Source organism: Bos indicus x Bos taurus, chromosome 1 (genome assembly GCF_003369695.1).
Source record: "Bos indicus x Bos taurus breed Angus x Brahman F1 hybrid chromosome 1, Bos_hybrid_MaternalHap_v2.0, whole genome shotgun sequence".
In the NCBI taxonomy this organism is placed as follows: domain Eukaryota; kingdom Metazoa; phylum Chordata; class Mammalia; order Artiodactyla; family Bovidae; genus Bos; species Bos indicus x Bos taurus.
The window spans coordinates 151,880,219-151,894,207 of NC_040076.1; the positions used below are offsets into that span (position 1 = coordinate 151,880,219).

Below are 13,989 nucleotides of genomic sequence, written 5' to 3' on the forward strand. Positions count from 1 at the left end.
AAGTGACTTGTCTACCAGCTAGGGACTACATTGGGTCACACAACTTCCCAAAGGGGGGTCCCCTCGGGCCTGCAGTTTCCTGGGGGACCCTAGAGTGCTCACCCTAGAGTGCTCACCCGGTCTAGGGAACTGAGAGCTTTCTTACTCACAGCTCAGGGGGGTGCCTCTAGGTGGACTCTGCCCATCAGCTCAGGACTCAGTAGCTAAGGCCTTACCCTCGCTGTGGGCCCGTGTTTCCAGGTCATGCCCTCCCAAGTTTCTTCCTTTGATCATCATTGCAACCCTGTGAATTATGCGATTCATGGGGTCGAAAAGAGTCAGACACGACTGAGCGACTGAACTGAACTGAACTGATGCCCCCTATTTCCAGGTGAGGGAAACTGAGGCTCTGACAGCCAACATCCTGTGGAGTTGAGTGTCTGAGCCCAGAACTCCGGTTCCGTAGCCCACACTCTTGTGACGGTCCCTGCTCAACCCAGGGTCTGATGGAGACTGAATGCTGAGACTGGACTCCAGTGCCAGGAGCAAATCCATCTTGCCACCAAATAAGAGCAGGTGGGAATAGGGCAGAAATGAAGCAACTCAGGAGGAGGCTAGTGGCCTGGATTCCAACTCTCTCGCTGCCATCTGGAATAACGGTTGCAACCAGTAACTGAGAGCTTAACTATGTTCCCCGTGGAGAAGGAAATGACAACCCACTCCAGCATTCTTGCCTGGAAAATCCCATGGATGGAGGAGCCTGGCAGACTACCGTTGATGGGGTTGGAAAGAGTCGGACACAACTGAGCGACTTTCACATACATACATACAGACATACATAACTATGTTCCAGGTGCAGTGCGAAGCTCTGTACCTGCTACACTGCCATCTGATGAGGCAGGTACTCTCCCCCCGCACATTTTTCAATTACTGTTCATTGTGTGTTTGCTAGGTGCTGGACACAGTGCTATGCACGCTCAGCATACTCCGTTATTCCTTCATTGTGATGGCTCTAAGAGATCCAAGTACCTTTTTTGTTGTTGCAGCACCGCAGGGCATGTGGGATGTTAGTTCTCTGACCAGGGGTTGAACCTGTGACCCCTGCAATAGAAATGTGGAGCCCTAACCACTGAATCTCCAGGGAATTCCCAAGAGAAGGGAAATCAAATAAAGCAGAGATCACAATGATAAAGCAGGAAGAGAATGCTTTGAAAAATGAACAAAATGAAAACTAGCCCCTGGACCACCAGGGAAGTCCCCCAAGTACCATTTTAACCTGTTTTACTCGTGTGGACACTGAGGCTCAGAGACGGTTAGCAACTTTCCCAAGGTCACAGAGCTGTTCTGAGTGGGTTGAAATGGAAACACAGGTTCCTCTCATTCTGCTCAGTTCCTCTCATCATTTTTTCACAGTAAGAGCTGTGGTTCTCAATGAAGGGCAAAGGGTGGGGGAAGCTATTTTGCCCCTCTCCCAGGCGACCTTCTGCAACATCTGGAGACATTTTTGTTGTAACTGAGAAAGGTACTCTTGACTTCTAGAGGGCAGGAGCCAGAGGCAGTGCTTGATTCGTTTCCCAAGCTTGCCATGACAAATTGCCACAAAAAATGGCTTCAGTTCAGTTCAGTCGCTCAGTCGTGTCCGACTCCTTGAGACCCCATGAATCGCAGCACGCCAGGCCTCCCTGTCCATCCCCAACTCCCGGAGTTCACTCAGACTCCTGTCCATCGAGTCAGTGATGCCATCCAGCCATCTCATCCTCTGTCGTCCCCTTCTCCTCCTGCCCCCAATCCCTCCCGGCATCAGAGTCTTTTCCAATGAGTCAACTCTTTGCATGAGGTGGCCAAAGTACTGGAGTTTCAGCTTCAGCATCATTCCTTCCAAAGAACACCCAGGGCTGATCTCCTTTAGAATGGACTGGTTGGATCTCCTTGCAGTCCAAGGGACTCTCAAGAGTCTTCTCCAACACCACAGTTCAAAAGCATCAATTCTTCGGCGCTCAGCTTTCTTCACAGTCCAACTCTCACATCCACACATGACCACAGGAAAAACCATAGCCTTGACTAGACAGACCTTTGTTGGCAAAGTAACATCTCTGCTTTTGAATATGCTATCTAGGTTGGTCATAACTTTCCTTCCAAGGAGTAAGCGTCTTTTAATTTCATGGCTGCAGTCACCATCTGCCGTGATTTTGGAGCCCAAAAAAATAAAGTCAGCCACTGTTTCCACTGTTTCCCCATCTATTTGCCATGAAGTGATGGGATCAGATGCCTTAAGACAACAGAAATTTGTTCTCTCAATTTTGAAAGCTAGAAGTTCAAAATGAAGGTGTTGCCAAGGCCATACTCCTTCTGAAGGTTCTAGGGAAGATGCTTTCCTAGCATCTCATGGCTCCCAGCAATCCCTGGCATTCCCTGCCCTTAGCTTTACCATTCCAGTCTCTTCCTGGATCTTCACGTGGCCTTCTTCCCTGGGTCTGGTGTGGCTTCTCCTCTTTGTACAAGGACAATAGTCGTTTGATTCAAGATCAACCCTAAATCCAAGATGACTTCATCTAAGATCTGTAACTAATTGCATCTGCAAAGATCTGTGTTTCAAACAAAGTCACATTCTGAGGTTCCAGATGGATATGGATGTTCAGGGATGCTTTTCAGCCACCACACTGTTAAGTACCCTTCAAGGACAACATCCCACAGCACATATTTATTTCAAAATATCACAGTGCTGAGGTTGGGAAATGTTGCTTCAGAGAGAGGCATTTCTTCTCTGGGAAATAGGAGAATGGTCTCTGCTAATCACAAAAAGGGTCTCAGAGCAGCTTCAAGTCCAGAGACCAGAGGCAGTTACTCTTATTAATCCCGTTTTACAGAGGTGGAAACTGAGGTGTTCCCCAAATCAAACTGAGACCACTAGGCCAAGATCATTTAGCTACTGAGGTCACGAAGCTGTCACTCAAGACCAGAGCTGTCTGTACGTGGACCCCCAAGGCTTTTCCTGCCAAGAGTGAGCTCTCAGGTACCAAAGCTCTGAAGAGAAACATGGGCCGAGACTCCTTCTTTGTGGAGGAGCTAATTCTGTAAATCAGCAAGTGACTTGTGAGCCACTGAGTCAGAGTAAGTCTACGGCAAGAAGGAGCCCTGGAATCTGGTCCATTCTTTCGTTTTACAGTTGAGGACACTGTACAAGAACAGATGGCTGGTCCCACAGGACACATGTCCCAGAGGCAGCGGTAGGTCAGAGAGAGAACCTGGGTTCCCCCAGTTCGACCTCAGGGCCTTGGTGCTTCGCTGCAGCACCTCTCAGGGGAACCTGAGTGTAAACGGGCTGATGGCTAACTCTCCCCACGCCGCCACCTTCTAGGTGGGCCTGGACAAGAGAAGCTGAGCTGCAGGCCCCAAGCTGGTCGGGCAGGTGTCCCGTGCGACACAGGAGGTGAGGGCTGGGCAGTCAACTCCCATAATTAAAAAAAGAAAAGGAAACCTGTTACTCAGGTGCTCTGAGGAAAGCGCCTCCAGGACCTACGTCTTCCCTGACAGCCTCTGGGCCTCCCGTCAGGGGGTGGGCCTCATGTCACAGGCGGAGACAGGGCGTGGGGGAGCGCCACCCGACATCCTCTGCGCCTCACGTCAGGGGCGGAGATGGGGCGTGGGGGAGCGACACCCAGGCCCACGGCCTTCCCTCAGGACGCTCCTCCCTGCCGTTGACCTTCCCTGAGCTCCGCTCAGCTCTCAGAAGGACAGGCAGGAGAGTTGTCTTCCCTCGGAACCGCACCCCCGCACCCCCTCACACACACCCTGCACATTAACCTCGACAGCGGAGAACCTGGCTCCCAGACGACCACAGAGAATCTGGAGGCCTTTTTGGTGGTGGGGTCACCCTGTGAGGTCCACCCCAACACAGGATCTCGGAAAACCAGCCAGTTCTGTTTGGGGCACAGAAGGCAGCCTGGTTTCAACTGTCAGTGGTAAGGATGCACCTACAGGCCCCTCACAGAGGAGACGAGTTCAGCCCAGAGTCACAGTGAGGTAAGAAAGCCCCAGTCTGGCAGGTAGGCCTCTACAGGTAGGACGGCCATCATCGCCACATCCCCTACCCTCTCGGTTCGCCGAGACCGGCATGCCAGGTCTGAGACCCCGAAGGTCCTTCCTGGAGCGTGTAGCCCCAGACAGAACTACCAGCTGCAGCCGGAAAGCTCCAGGGCTTTCTCCAGGCTCCTCAGAAAGATACCAAGAAAGCCAGGTGAGCAGCGGCAGGATGCCTGAGGAGGCCCGGAAGGGGAAGAGCCTGTCCCAGTTCCATTCACAGTCCCTTCTTTTCTTTCCTCTCTGTTTTCAGATCTGGTTCCTGGTGCAAACCCCCCAGCAGCCACCAGCCCCACCCCCTTCAGCTGTCTCACCTCCCAGCACACACCTCCCACTTGTGTTTGTGCTGGTTGCCCTGGAAACCTAAGTGTGGGCTTGAATGGAGCCTAACACACCCAGCAAGGAGATGGAATAGGGCCAGGTGTATTTTTAAAGCTGGTCATCACGAGAAGAGCCTCCTTCCCTGGTCACTGGGTCCCTGCTTCAGGGACTGGCTCACAAACGCAACACAGCTAAACACTGAGCCTCCTGCATGGCTTTAACCTACTGGATAGTTTAAGCAGAAAGTTATCGTCTGTATTGTATTTCGGACTTCTGCCTTTTGAGACAGTCATGATCTCCTGGCGTGTGTAGTCACTGTGAGATTCTGGAAATAATGAGAGAAAGGCTGACACATTACACACCAGGCGCTTCTTAAAGTTCTTTGTGTTTGTAATTAGCCCACTTAATCTTCACAACTGCTCTCTGAGTGAGATCCTACTCTGAGCCCCATTTTACAGTTAGGGACACTGAGGCACATAGAGGGCGATTGGTCTGCCCAACACCACGAAGCTAAGGGAGACACAAGAGTTGAACCTAAGTAGCATGACACCAGACGCCCCACTCCTAATCAATGGGCCCTTCTGCCTCTGCAACGTTCTACCCAGACAGTCCTGATTTGGAAATCTGGCCCTGGCCCTGTGCAACCTCAGGGAAGTGTCTACACCTCTCTGAGTGGTAGTTCCTCTTTTGGTAACACGGGGTTACTAATGTCTTGTGAACGTGTAATCAGAAGTCAGGTATGTAAGAGTCTAGCAGATAGGTAGTGCTCTATGCAAGGTAGCTTTATTGGTGTTAGTGGGGCTCCCTTGGCAGCTGGACCCCAGCGCTGGTATCGCAGCAGTGGGTGCTAAGCCATAACTGCTACTGTCCAGAGGTGCGGGCGGGCAGGCAACTGCACGAGGGCCAGCAGGACCACGGCTGCTGCGTTAACGAGTCCACTGCTGTAGCTCTCAGCAATCACCAGGCCTGAGGGCTTCCAGCTCCTGCCACAAGCCCCTGGGCCTATGCTGGAGGGCTTCTCCAGCAGTGGATGTCACCTGCGAAGCATGTCCCCAGGAGCTGGTGGGTGAGCATCCAGTCCCCTTCTCTCTGAGGTCCCAAGAGGTCTGAGTGCCGGCTGCCCCCAGCCGGAGTCTGCTCGTGACCTCCCCCAGCATCGACTGCCTTCTCTTCCCTGTCTGGATTCCCAGTGCCCTGCTGGGATCACCCCCCCAAACACACCACATGCACCCAGATCCTCGTCTCAGGGTCAGCTCTAGAAGTGAAAGTGAAGTCGCTCAAGTCATGTCTGACTCTTTGCAACACCATGGACTGTAGCCTGCCAGGCTTCTTCGTCCATGAAATTTTCCAGGCAAGAGTACTGGCGTGGGTTGCCATTTGCTTCTCCAGGGTATCTTCCCTACCCAGGGATTGAACCCAGGTCTCCTGCACTGCAGGCAGATGCTTTACCCTCTGACAGGGATCCAAATGACGATAGTATCCACATGCCTCTGATTCCAATGTCCTTAAAGAAAGTCCTCGGAAGACCCTCTACACAGTGGAAAAGGCAACTGTGGGAGAAAAACTGATTACTGGCTCCCAAAGAGGTCCAGACTCTAATTCCCAGAACCTGTAAAGGTTACCTTAAATGACAAAAGGAACTTTGCAGGTGGGATTAAACTAGGAAATTTAGGATAGACTACCTGAGCGCACCATAGATGTAATCACAAGTGTCCTGATAAGAGAGAGGTCGAGGAAGACTGGCACAGAGGAGGGAGGCCGTGTGACCAGGGAGTGGCCATAGGAAACAAATGCAGGAACTCAGAGGCAAACGGGCAGCGGTCCTCAAAGCACGGCCCAGGAGCCAGCAGGATTAGCAGCACCTGGCATCTCATTAGAACTGCAAACCCCCGGGCCCCACTGCAGGCTCCCGCATCAGAACATCTGAGGGTGGGCCCAGCAGCCTGGCTTAACAAACCTTCCCAGTGACTCTGGTGCTGGCTGTAATGGTTAACCATGGCCATACATTAGCATCACCTGGGGATCACTCAGCACTCACTCTCCATGCCCGATCTTAGACCCCAGAGAGTCTGATGCAGTTGGCCTGTTTGGCCAGGACACTGGGCACCTGTAATACATCCCAGGTGATTCTCATGTCTCTCCGAGGAGAACCAGTGCTCCAGTTTGAGAACCATTGATCCAGAACGTTAAGTTTCAAACTGAGCTTTGTAGAGTTGGGACTTCTGGAAAAATGTCAAGATGGATAAAGAAGGAGGGAGCAAAGTCCAAAACAGTGGGATGGGGCCAGACAGGCAGCAGTAAGGAGGAAGGCAGCCCAGTTGTGAGACGGGAGCATGCGGTGGGGACTCAAGAGCCGACAGTTGTTTTGGTATCAGGATGTGGGTCAGGATGGCCAGGCTGCCCTGGTTTCCAAGAGGTGTTTTGGTTTTTAAGAGACATCAGAAATACACTTTTAGGAGCCTCCGGAGTTGGTGATGGACAGGGAAACCTGGTGTGCTGCAGTCCATGGAGTTGCAAAGAGTTGGACACGACTGAGAGACTGAACTGAACAGGTGACTTCAGTGGTAAAGCATCTCCTGCCTGTCAGTGCAGGAGACATGGGTTCGATCCCTGATCCGGGAAGATGCCACACGCCATGGAGCAACTAAGCCTGTGTGCCACAACGACAGAGCCCGCGTTCTGCAGCCACTGAAGCTCTCGCACCCTAGAGCCTGTGCTCAGCAGCAAGAGAAGCCACCACGATGAGAAACCCTCGCACCGAACTAGAGAGAAGCCCCTTCTCTCCACAACCAGAGGAAAGCCCACATGCAGCAATGACGACCCAGCACAGCCAAGAATAAAATTACTTTTAAAAAACGAGTAATTTTTTAAAATTGTTAAATAACTTGATTTTTAAATATTAGCAAACAAGGCAACTAAAAAATTTTTATCTCTTTTTTTTATTGGTACTGCAACACAAAGGCTGGGTACAGAGCCACATGAAGACTGGACGTGGTCCTCGGGCAGCTAGTTTGCTGCAGGGGTCTTTCATTCACCCCTTGGGCCCAGGAGACTAGTCTTGTTAGGATGACAGCAGGAACTCCGCGGGAAGAAAGTATTTTTCTGCTCACTGCTGCATCCCAGCTCCAGGTACAGAGCTGGGCCTTATTTAGTGTTTATTGAATGAATACATTTAAATTTATTGTCTTATAGCAATCCTGTGAGATTATTGTACCCACTTTACAGATGAGGAAATCGGGACTCACACCACAATTATTATGTGAACATCCAGCAATCACACAGGATTCAAACTCAAGATCCCCTCAGGAGGGACACCTGTGAAGAGCAAATAAGCTGCAGCTGTGAAAAAGTCTGGCAAAGAAGGGTCTGGGGTGCTTGGTGCCAGTTAGAAGAGCAATGAGAGCGGGCAGCAGTTACCATGTGAACTGCATTTCAGGAAGACCGGTCACCTGCCTACATGGTGACTCATTCTGTGTCACAGGGATTTCTCTTCTTCCTGGAGCTGTCGTTTTTGTATGGCTGTGGGTCTGAGGGGACTTCCCAGGTGGTGCTATCGGTAAAGGACCCGTCTGCCAGTGCAGGAGATGCAGGAGACATGGGTTCCATCCCTGGGTTGGGAAGATCCCCTGGAGAAGGGAATGGCAACCCACTCAGATATTCTTGCCTGGAGAATCCCACAGACCGAGGAGCCTGGTGGGCTACAGTCCATGGGGTCACAAAGAGTTGGACACGACTGAAGTGACTTAGCATGCATGCACGCGCATGGGCCTGCGGAAAGCAGGCTTGGGTAGGATGAATGACAGTGTCCGGCTTGACCCAGCTAACCTGGAGAGGAAGCCGTCATCTTTCACTCCCACTTCTCTCTGAGCTGAGAGGCATCTACGGCTTTATTAGGAGGCTTAGGGTGGGGCGAAGTGGGCAAGCTGGGACCCCTGGAGGGCCCTCTAATTTAAGAACCCTCTCTGATTATATTATCCAGAGGAAATATGGGGAGCTAAATCGGAGGAGACGGCTGGGAAGTACATTACAGAACATTAAACAACAGTCGACCAGCTTCAGACACAAATAAATGGCCCGTAATCTACTGCCAAGAACACAATCGGTCCCGAGCGGTGGTCTGGCTGGCTTCCAGGCAGGGGAGTGCAGGGCTGGACACCAGTCCTATAGGCCACGAAATCCTGCCCTGGTACCATCCCAGCACCCACAGGAGAAGACTGAGGCAGCCAGGCAAACCTCACAAGTGTCCCCGTGACCTCACTCTTCAGAACTGGATGTGGGCCTTCTCTCCATTTTGTCCTGAACCCTGGACCCAAGCATCACCTGGTGAGCTCCTGCCTGCTTGAGAAATCCTGTGATGCAGAAGGGAAGCCACGCATGTCTCTGGGCAGAGCCGCCTGGTTCACACCCTGGAGAGAATGTCTGTGAAATGCTGGTGCCCTGGCTCCAGGAAGCCTCATCCCCCACATGCCCTGGTTGATGCCCACCTGACCAAAGCACACTTTGGCTTAGAGCTTTAACTCCTCTTATAGCACAAATGGGCTTCCCAGGGGATGCTAGTGGTAAAGAACCCTCCTGCCAATGCAGAAGATATAAGAGACACGAGTTTGATCCCTGAGTCAGGGAAATCCCCTGGAGGAGGGCATGGCAACCCACTCCAATGTTCTTGCCTGGAGAATCCCATGGACAGAGAAGCCTGGTGGGCTGCAGTCCATAGGTCAAAAAGAGATGGATGTGACTGTAGTGACTTAGTATACACACACACACACACACACACACACACACACGACACAAATACCTCTGAAGAAAGATAAACCTGTTCCCTGGCAAGTCATTCACACTTTAGTATGAATTCATCATGTCAATCTTTTGCTAAAGGCACTGATAATCCTGAGGAGAAGGCAAGAAAGTATGGAGAATGCAGACCTGGAACTGGATTTTTGGAGGCTGGGGTATACATAGGACTTTAAAAGCTAGTATCACTGTCTATCCATGGCCATAGCAGATTTGGCCTACGATGGTAAGAGCCCTGGAATTAGAGTCAGTGGGTAGGTTCCAGGCTCCAGCTCTCCCAACACCAGCTGTGCCATCTTGGGTGGTCACTTAACCTCTCTGAGCCTTCATTGCTCCTGCTGAAAAGCAGGAACGAGACCACACCCATCCCAGGTGCTGTGAGGGTTGCAGAGATTGAAGTGTGTGACAGGCCTGTCCTATAAATATCCCCACCCTTGAGTCTGTGCCACCACATTCTAGAAACTGCTCAATGACGGAGCCACGTCTGTGGATGGACCCTTGAGCTGAGTGAGTGCACAGACCACCGTGATTCCAGCCGGGTCCACCAGACCCAAGCCAGATCAGCTGACCCTTAGCTGACCCACAGACACATGCGCTTCAACAATAAACAACTGTTGCTCAGCCACTGAGTGTTATGGTGGTTTATCACCCGGCAAGGATTGAAATGATACTCCAGAAGTTAGGCCTTCTGACACTTTCTATTTTAGGGCCACGTTCAATAGAAGTTAATATACCTGACACGTCTCTGCCTTCTTAAGCAAAATGAAGCAAACACAATTTTCACAGTCTTCACTGGGTCATTCACATTCATCACAGTGCCAGCCAGTCAACGAGCTACAAGTCGATGGTGCCTTTGCAGACAACATGCAGAACAGAGGCTCTAGAAATAATTCCAACCTGCTGTCCTTTTTGATCAAAGAATTATTCCCTTGGTTCTTTACCCCTTCTCTGGTGATCCATCGTGTCAGCTGTCTCTGTGGTTTGTGTCGTCACTGTGTCTGTTTAAAGTAGCGGCCCCTGTTAGGCCCTAGTCTACGGTGCTCAGCTACCTCACCACCCCTGAGAAGCCTGTCCTCCCAGCCTTCTGAGCACTCCCAGGCTTGCAGTGGGGCCTGAGCTCGTTTCCGGCACCCGATGAGGGTGCTGCAGCACTGGAACGGCTGTCGTGGTTGCAGCCTCTTGGATGCCGTTTGCTCCCTTCCCGGGCCTCTCGGGGACCCGTCAGTGGGGCTGCCAGGCCCTGACCATCTGCTTCAGAGCTGTACTGTGTCTGGGGGTGCTGGAGGCCAGTCTTTCCTGAAGAGAGTGAAGGAAAGGACCAGGCTTCCTCCGTCTCGGCCTGCCTCTCCCCGGCCTGGCTTGTCTCGTGCCCCGTGTGGCACTGAGCACAGGGCCTGGCACACAGCAGGCACCCCCTGAGCTACGGCGGGTGGAGTGGAAGGGCTTCCTGGTGGCGCTTCTCCCTGTGTGCACAGGGCTGGGCTTCTTCAGAAGGGTGAGCTTCTGGATACAGACTGTTTCACATCAGATTGCTGGAAAATTGTTTTCAAAAAGTTAAAGTTCTCCTGTGTTTAAGGAACAAGTTCCCATTTCTGAACTGTGCTCTCTGGTGACCTGATGACAGGGACAAGGCAAAGTGACTCCATGGGAGGAAGAAGATGTTTTTTTGCTCCGTTGAGCTGACACGTCAATGACTTCCCCTAGAGCAACCCCTGTCATTTTACCAAATGTCCAAAGACCACCAGAAGATCTGGATTTAGCAGCTCACGACGAAGGGCCTCTGGATGGGTGGGCTAACTCTTCTTAGTTCCCAGTTCTTCACTCAACCAGGGGCTGACGCCCACGACTGCATCGGGGGCTCCCTTGCCCCGGCTTCCAGTTGGGCTTGGCCCAGGGGAGGCACTGCCAGTAGGTGGTTGGGTTGCAGGAATGGGTTGGAGTGGCCTGGGGATGCTGTCCGCTTTGAGTCCCTCTTTAACAAAAGCTCCTGCTCAGCAACTCCTCCTCCAAGTCCCAACTCTCCCGGGATCCAGTTCCCGCTTCTCCCTCAAGCACAGGGTGGGAAAGGCTCCCGGAGTTGCTAATTTCTCAGCCTCCCTTCTGGGCTCCCTTACACCCACCCACACCTCTGAATGCGGTCCCCTCATTCAAGTCTCAGTCCCTTGGTCTCCCACCATTACCCTGACTGAGCAGTCTGTACCAGGTCTCACGTAAGGATGTCTAAGCCATGCTGAGCCTCTCTTGAGGGCCAGGAGTTCAAAAACACCCCAAGGTTCGCTTCTCTCCAGCTTTCGGAACTTGTTAGCCACTTTGGCCGCCTCTAAATTAAGTTGTGCGAAAGGAAGGCAGACTCCAGCCTACAGATGAGAAGAGTTCTCACTCCCTCATTGACTCATCCAGTCACCAAATAGTTATTGGACACCTCCCTGCTATTTCCCTGGGGAATTAGGAGTAGTGGCCAAGATTGTGTAGTGCCTGCCCACCTGGTGCTCACAGTCTAATGCCAACCACCTCCCAGAAGCCAGAGAGCACCCCCCCCAACACACACCCCAGATCAGGGCTGGAACCACAAGACTGAGTTTCCTCGAGTCCCGAGACTTCAGCAGATTCTCAAAGGAGTCAAGCTAGGTTGAGAACCACCAAACAGACCAAAGGAACCATGGCACTTCGCTCCTGACTTGGGGAGTAAAGACCTTCTTCACTCCCAGAAGCCCGGCGCTCTCCACTTGAATGGGGGGAGAGGGTGCAGACACACACCTGTGGCAGCCCGGCCATCTGCCGTTTCCTGCCCCCCAACATTCTCCACCAGCTCTCATCCCCTCCTCTAGCTCCCCTGCATGTTTATAATTCGCCCCACGCCCTTCTCTGAGCCCCTCCCTAGGGGCCCACAGGCGTTGGCAGCTCAGTATGTCAGCGGAGCGTTGTTATGAATGGACGGGGCTGGGCACTGGGAGGGAGCTATGTCCTGCCTCTGGGGAGCCTGCATCCAGCAAAGCGAGGGACAGGGCGATTCCTGCCTCAACTCGGGCATGTCTGAGAGGCGTTGGAGGCCTTACGGAAACAGCTTTCTCTGCAGAGTCAAGGGTGACTGAGGTGAGCTGAGGGGGGAGGTGAGGGTCCAGGCTGTCAAACATGGGGTGTGTCCTCAGGAAACATCTGAGATTCCTCAGAAAGGTTGACACAGGCCAGCCAGTAACCCAATACTTCCTCTGTCCGGGGTCGGGCAGGATAAGGGCACCAGCCTGGAGCCCTCTGGAGAGGTGGTCGGGCTGGGGGCTCAGAGAGCCCCCTTGACCACCCAGCGCTTCAGTTGTCCACTCTGCAGCCCCATCCCCCTCTCCCTGAGAAGCCCCCTTCAGGGTGAAAGTTCAACGGGAAAGGAGACAGCGCGGGAGAGACCGGAGACCTGGTCTCAAGGCTGCAGGGGGCCCCGAGACCCCCAAGAGAACCAGTGGGACACCCCTCACGGCAGGCCAGCCTGCAGGGCAGCGGGCCCCTGTGGGCCAAGCGCCCCCTGCCCCAGGGGACGGGGTCAGGGGTGCATTGATGGCAACGTCTGGACTCACTTCCCTCACTTGCACATCTGTCTCTGTGACGCTCCCCACAATTCCTGACCAAAACGCCATCCCGCGGCAAGTGAAGCAGTCTGTTCAGGGGTCCCGGGCTCTGAGCAGCTGCTGGGGACAGGCACAGAAGGGGCGTTCCCACAAGGACAGCCAGCCGCGACCCCAGGCCGCTCCCAGCCAGCCCCCCTCCAGCCCGAGGCGCCACGGCCAGGCCTCCTCCCTCCCCGGCCGGGGCGACGGAGGGGAAATGGGGCAGTCGTGGTCCCGCTTTACCTGCTGAAATCGGGAGCACGCTGGTGAGGAAAGTGGGCTGAGACACGATGAAGCGGAAGAAAAGCTGAAGATAAATTCCCAGAGTCACTGGATGCAGGACAAGCATGCTGGCTGCGGTCTGGAAAGTGTCAAGTTCTCAAAGCAGGGCTGCGGGGAGCCTGGCTTATCTCTGCTTTGTCTTCCTCTCGCATTGGCCTCTCTCCCTGCCTCTCTCTCTCTCCTTCTCTGACTCTCTCTCTCTCTCCCTCCATCTCCCTCCCCTCTCTCCTTTCCCCATGCCTTTACCAAGAAAGAATGCCAACCATTTCCCACTAAACCTCCTCCGTACTACACAGGGTTATATTTATCTTAACCCGGGATCAAATGCCCATGTTAAAATTAAAATATCTGAATTTTCTTTTCTGCAGACTATGGAAAGAGGCCACTGAAGAAGTGACTTTAAAAAAAAAAAAAGGGCAGTGAAATCTCAAATGTCCCCTAGAAGTGGTCCTCAAGGGCAGACAGACTTCTTGATTGATCATCCACCAGCACCTGCCCCCTCCCAAGCAAGGTGCTCTGCAGATCCCAGAGTCAACTCAGACTCTCAGGATTCAAACTGAATTCCATGGAGACAAAGCCTTCTGCTGTCAGCCTGTGACACTTTGACCCACTGGGGGACAAATGTTATGTTGACCCTGGATTTTTTTCTTTAATTATCCAATAAAAAGTGGGGGGGGGGTGTGATGGTGGTAGTGGTGAATTTATATTTTCCAAAACAGCTTTCTTTCTCCATTAAAAAGTGCTTATTTTCCCTCTACTATTTCTAACCTTTTTTAAAAAAAAGAATTTGTAACCCTTTATCTATGCAAAGCAATGAGTGAAAAATGAAGTCAGTGGATTCTAAAGCAAATGATTATTGATCATAGTGCATTAGGGAAACATCACAGACTTGACTTTTGGCTAAGCAAAATTCTTCAAATAAAATGTCACATCCTTCAGT

General features: G+C 52.4%; 1 protein-coding gene and 1 long non-coding RNA gene across 3 annotated transcripts in view; one reads left to right on the top strand and one right to left on the bottom strand.

The window, feature by feature from the left end:
• COLQ (collagen like tail subunit of asymmetric acetylcholinesterase) overlaps positions 1-13,250 on the bottom strand; it is a 65,794-nt gene extending 52,544 nt beyond the window's left edge. For both annotated transcript variants that reach the window (XM_027549292.1, XM_027549281.1), the window contains exon 1: positions 13,011-13,250. In XM_027549292.1, coding sequence (XP_027405093.1) covers positions 13,011-13,116 — 106 coding nt within the window. In that variant the 5' untranslated portion in view covers positions 13,117-13,250. The remainder of the gene's footprint in view (positions 1-13,010) is intronic.
• On the top strand, positions 12,102-13,449 carry LOC113897037. Its single transcript, XR_003512218.1, has 2 exons — positions 12,102-12,264; positions 13,418-13,449. It is a non-coding gene; the product is annotated as an uncharacterized LOC113897037 (long non-coding RNA).
• Positions 13,450-13,989: the final 540 nt, after the last annotated feature.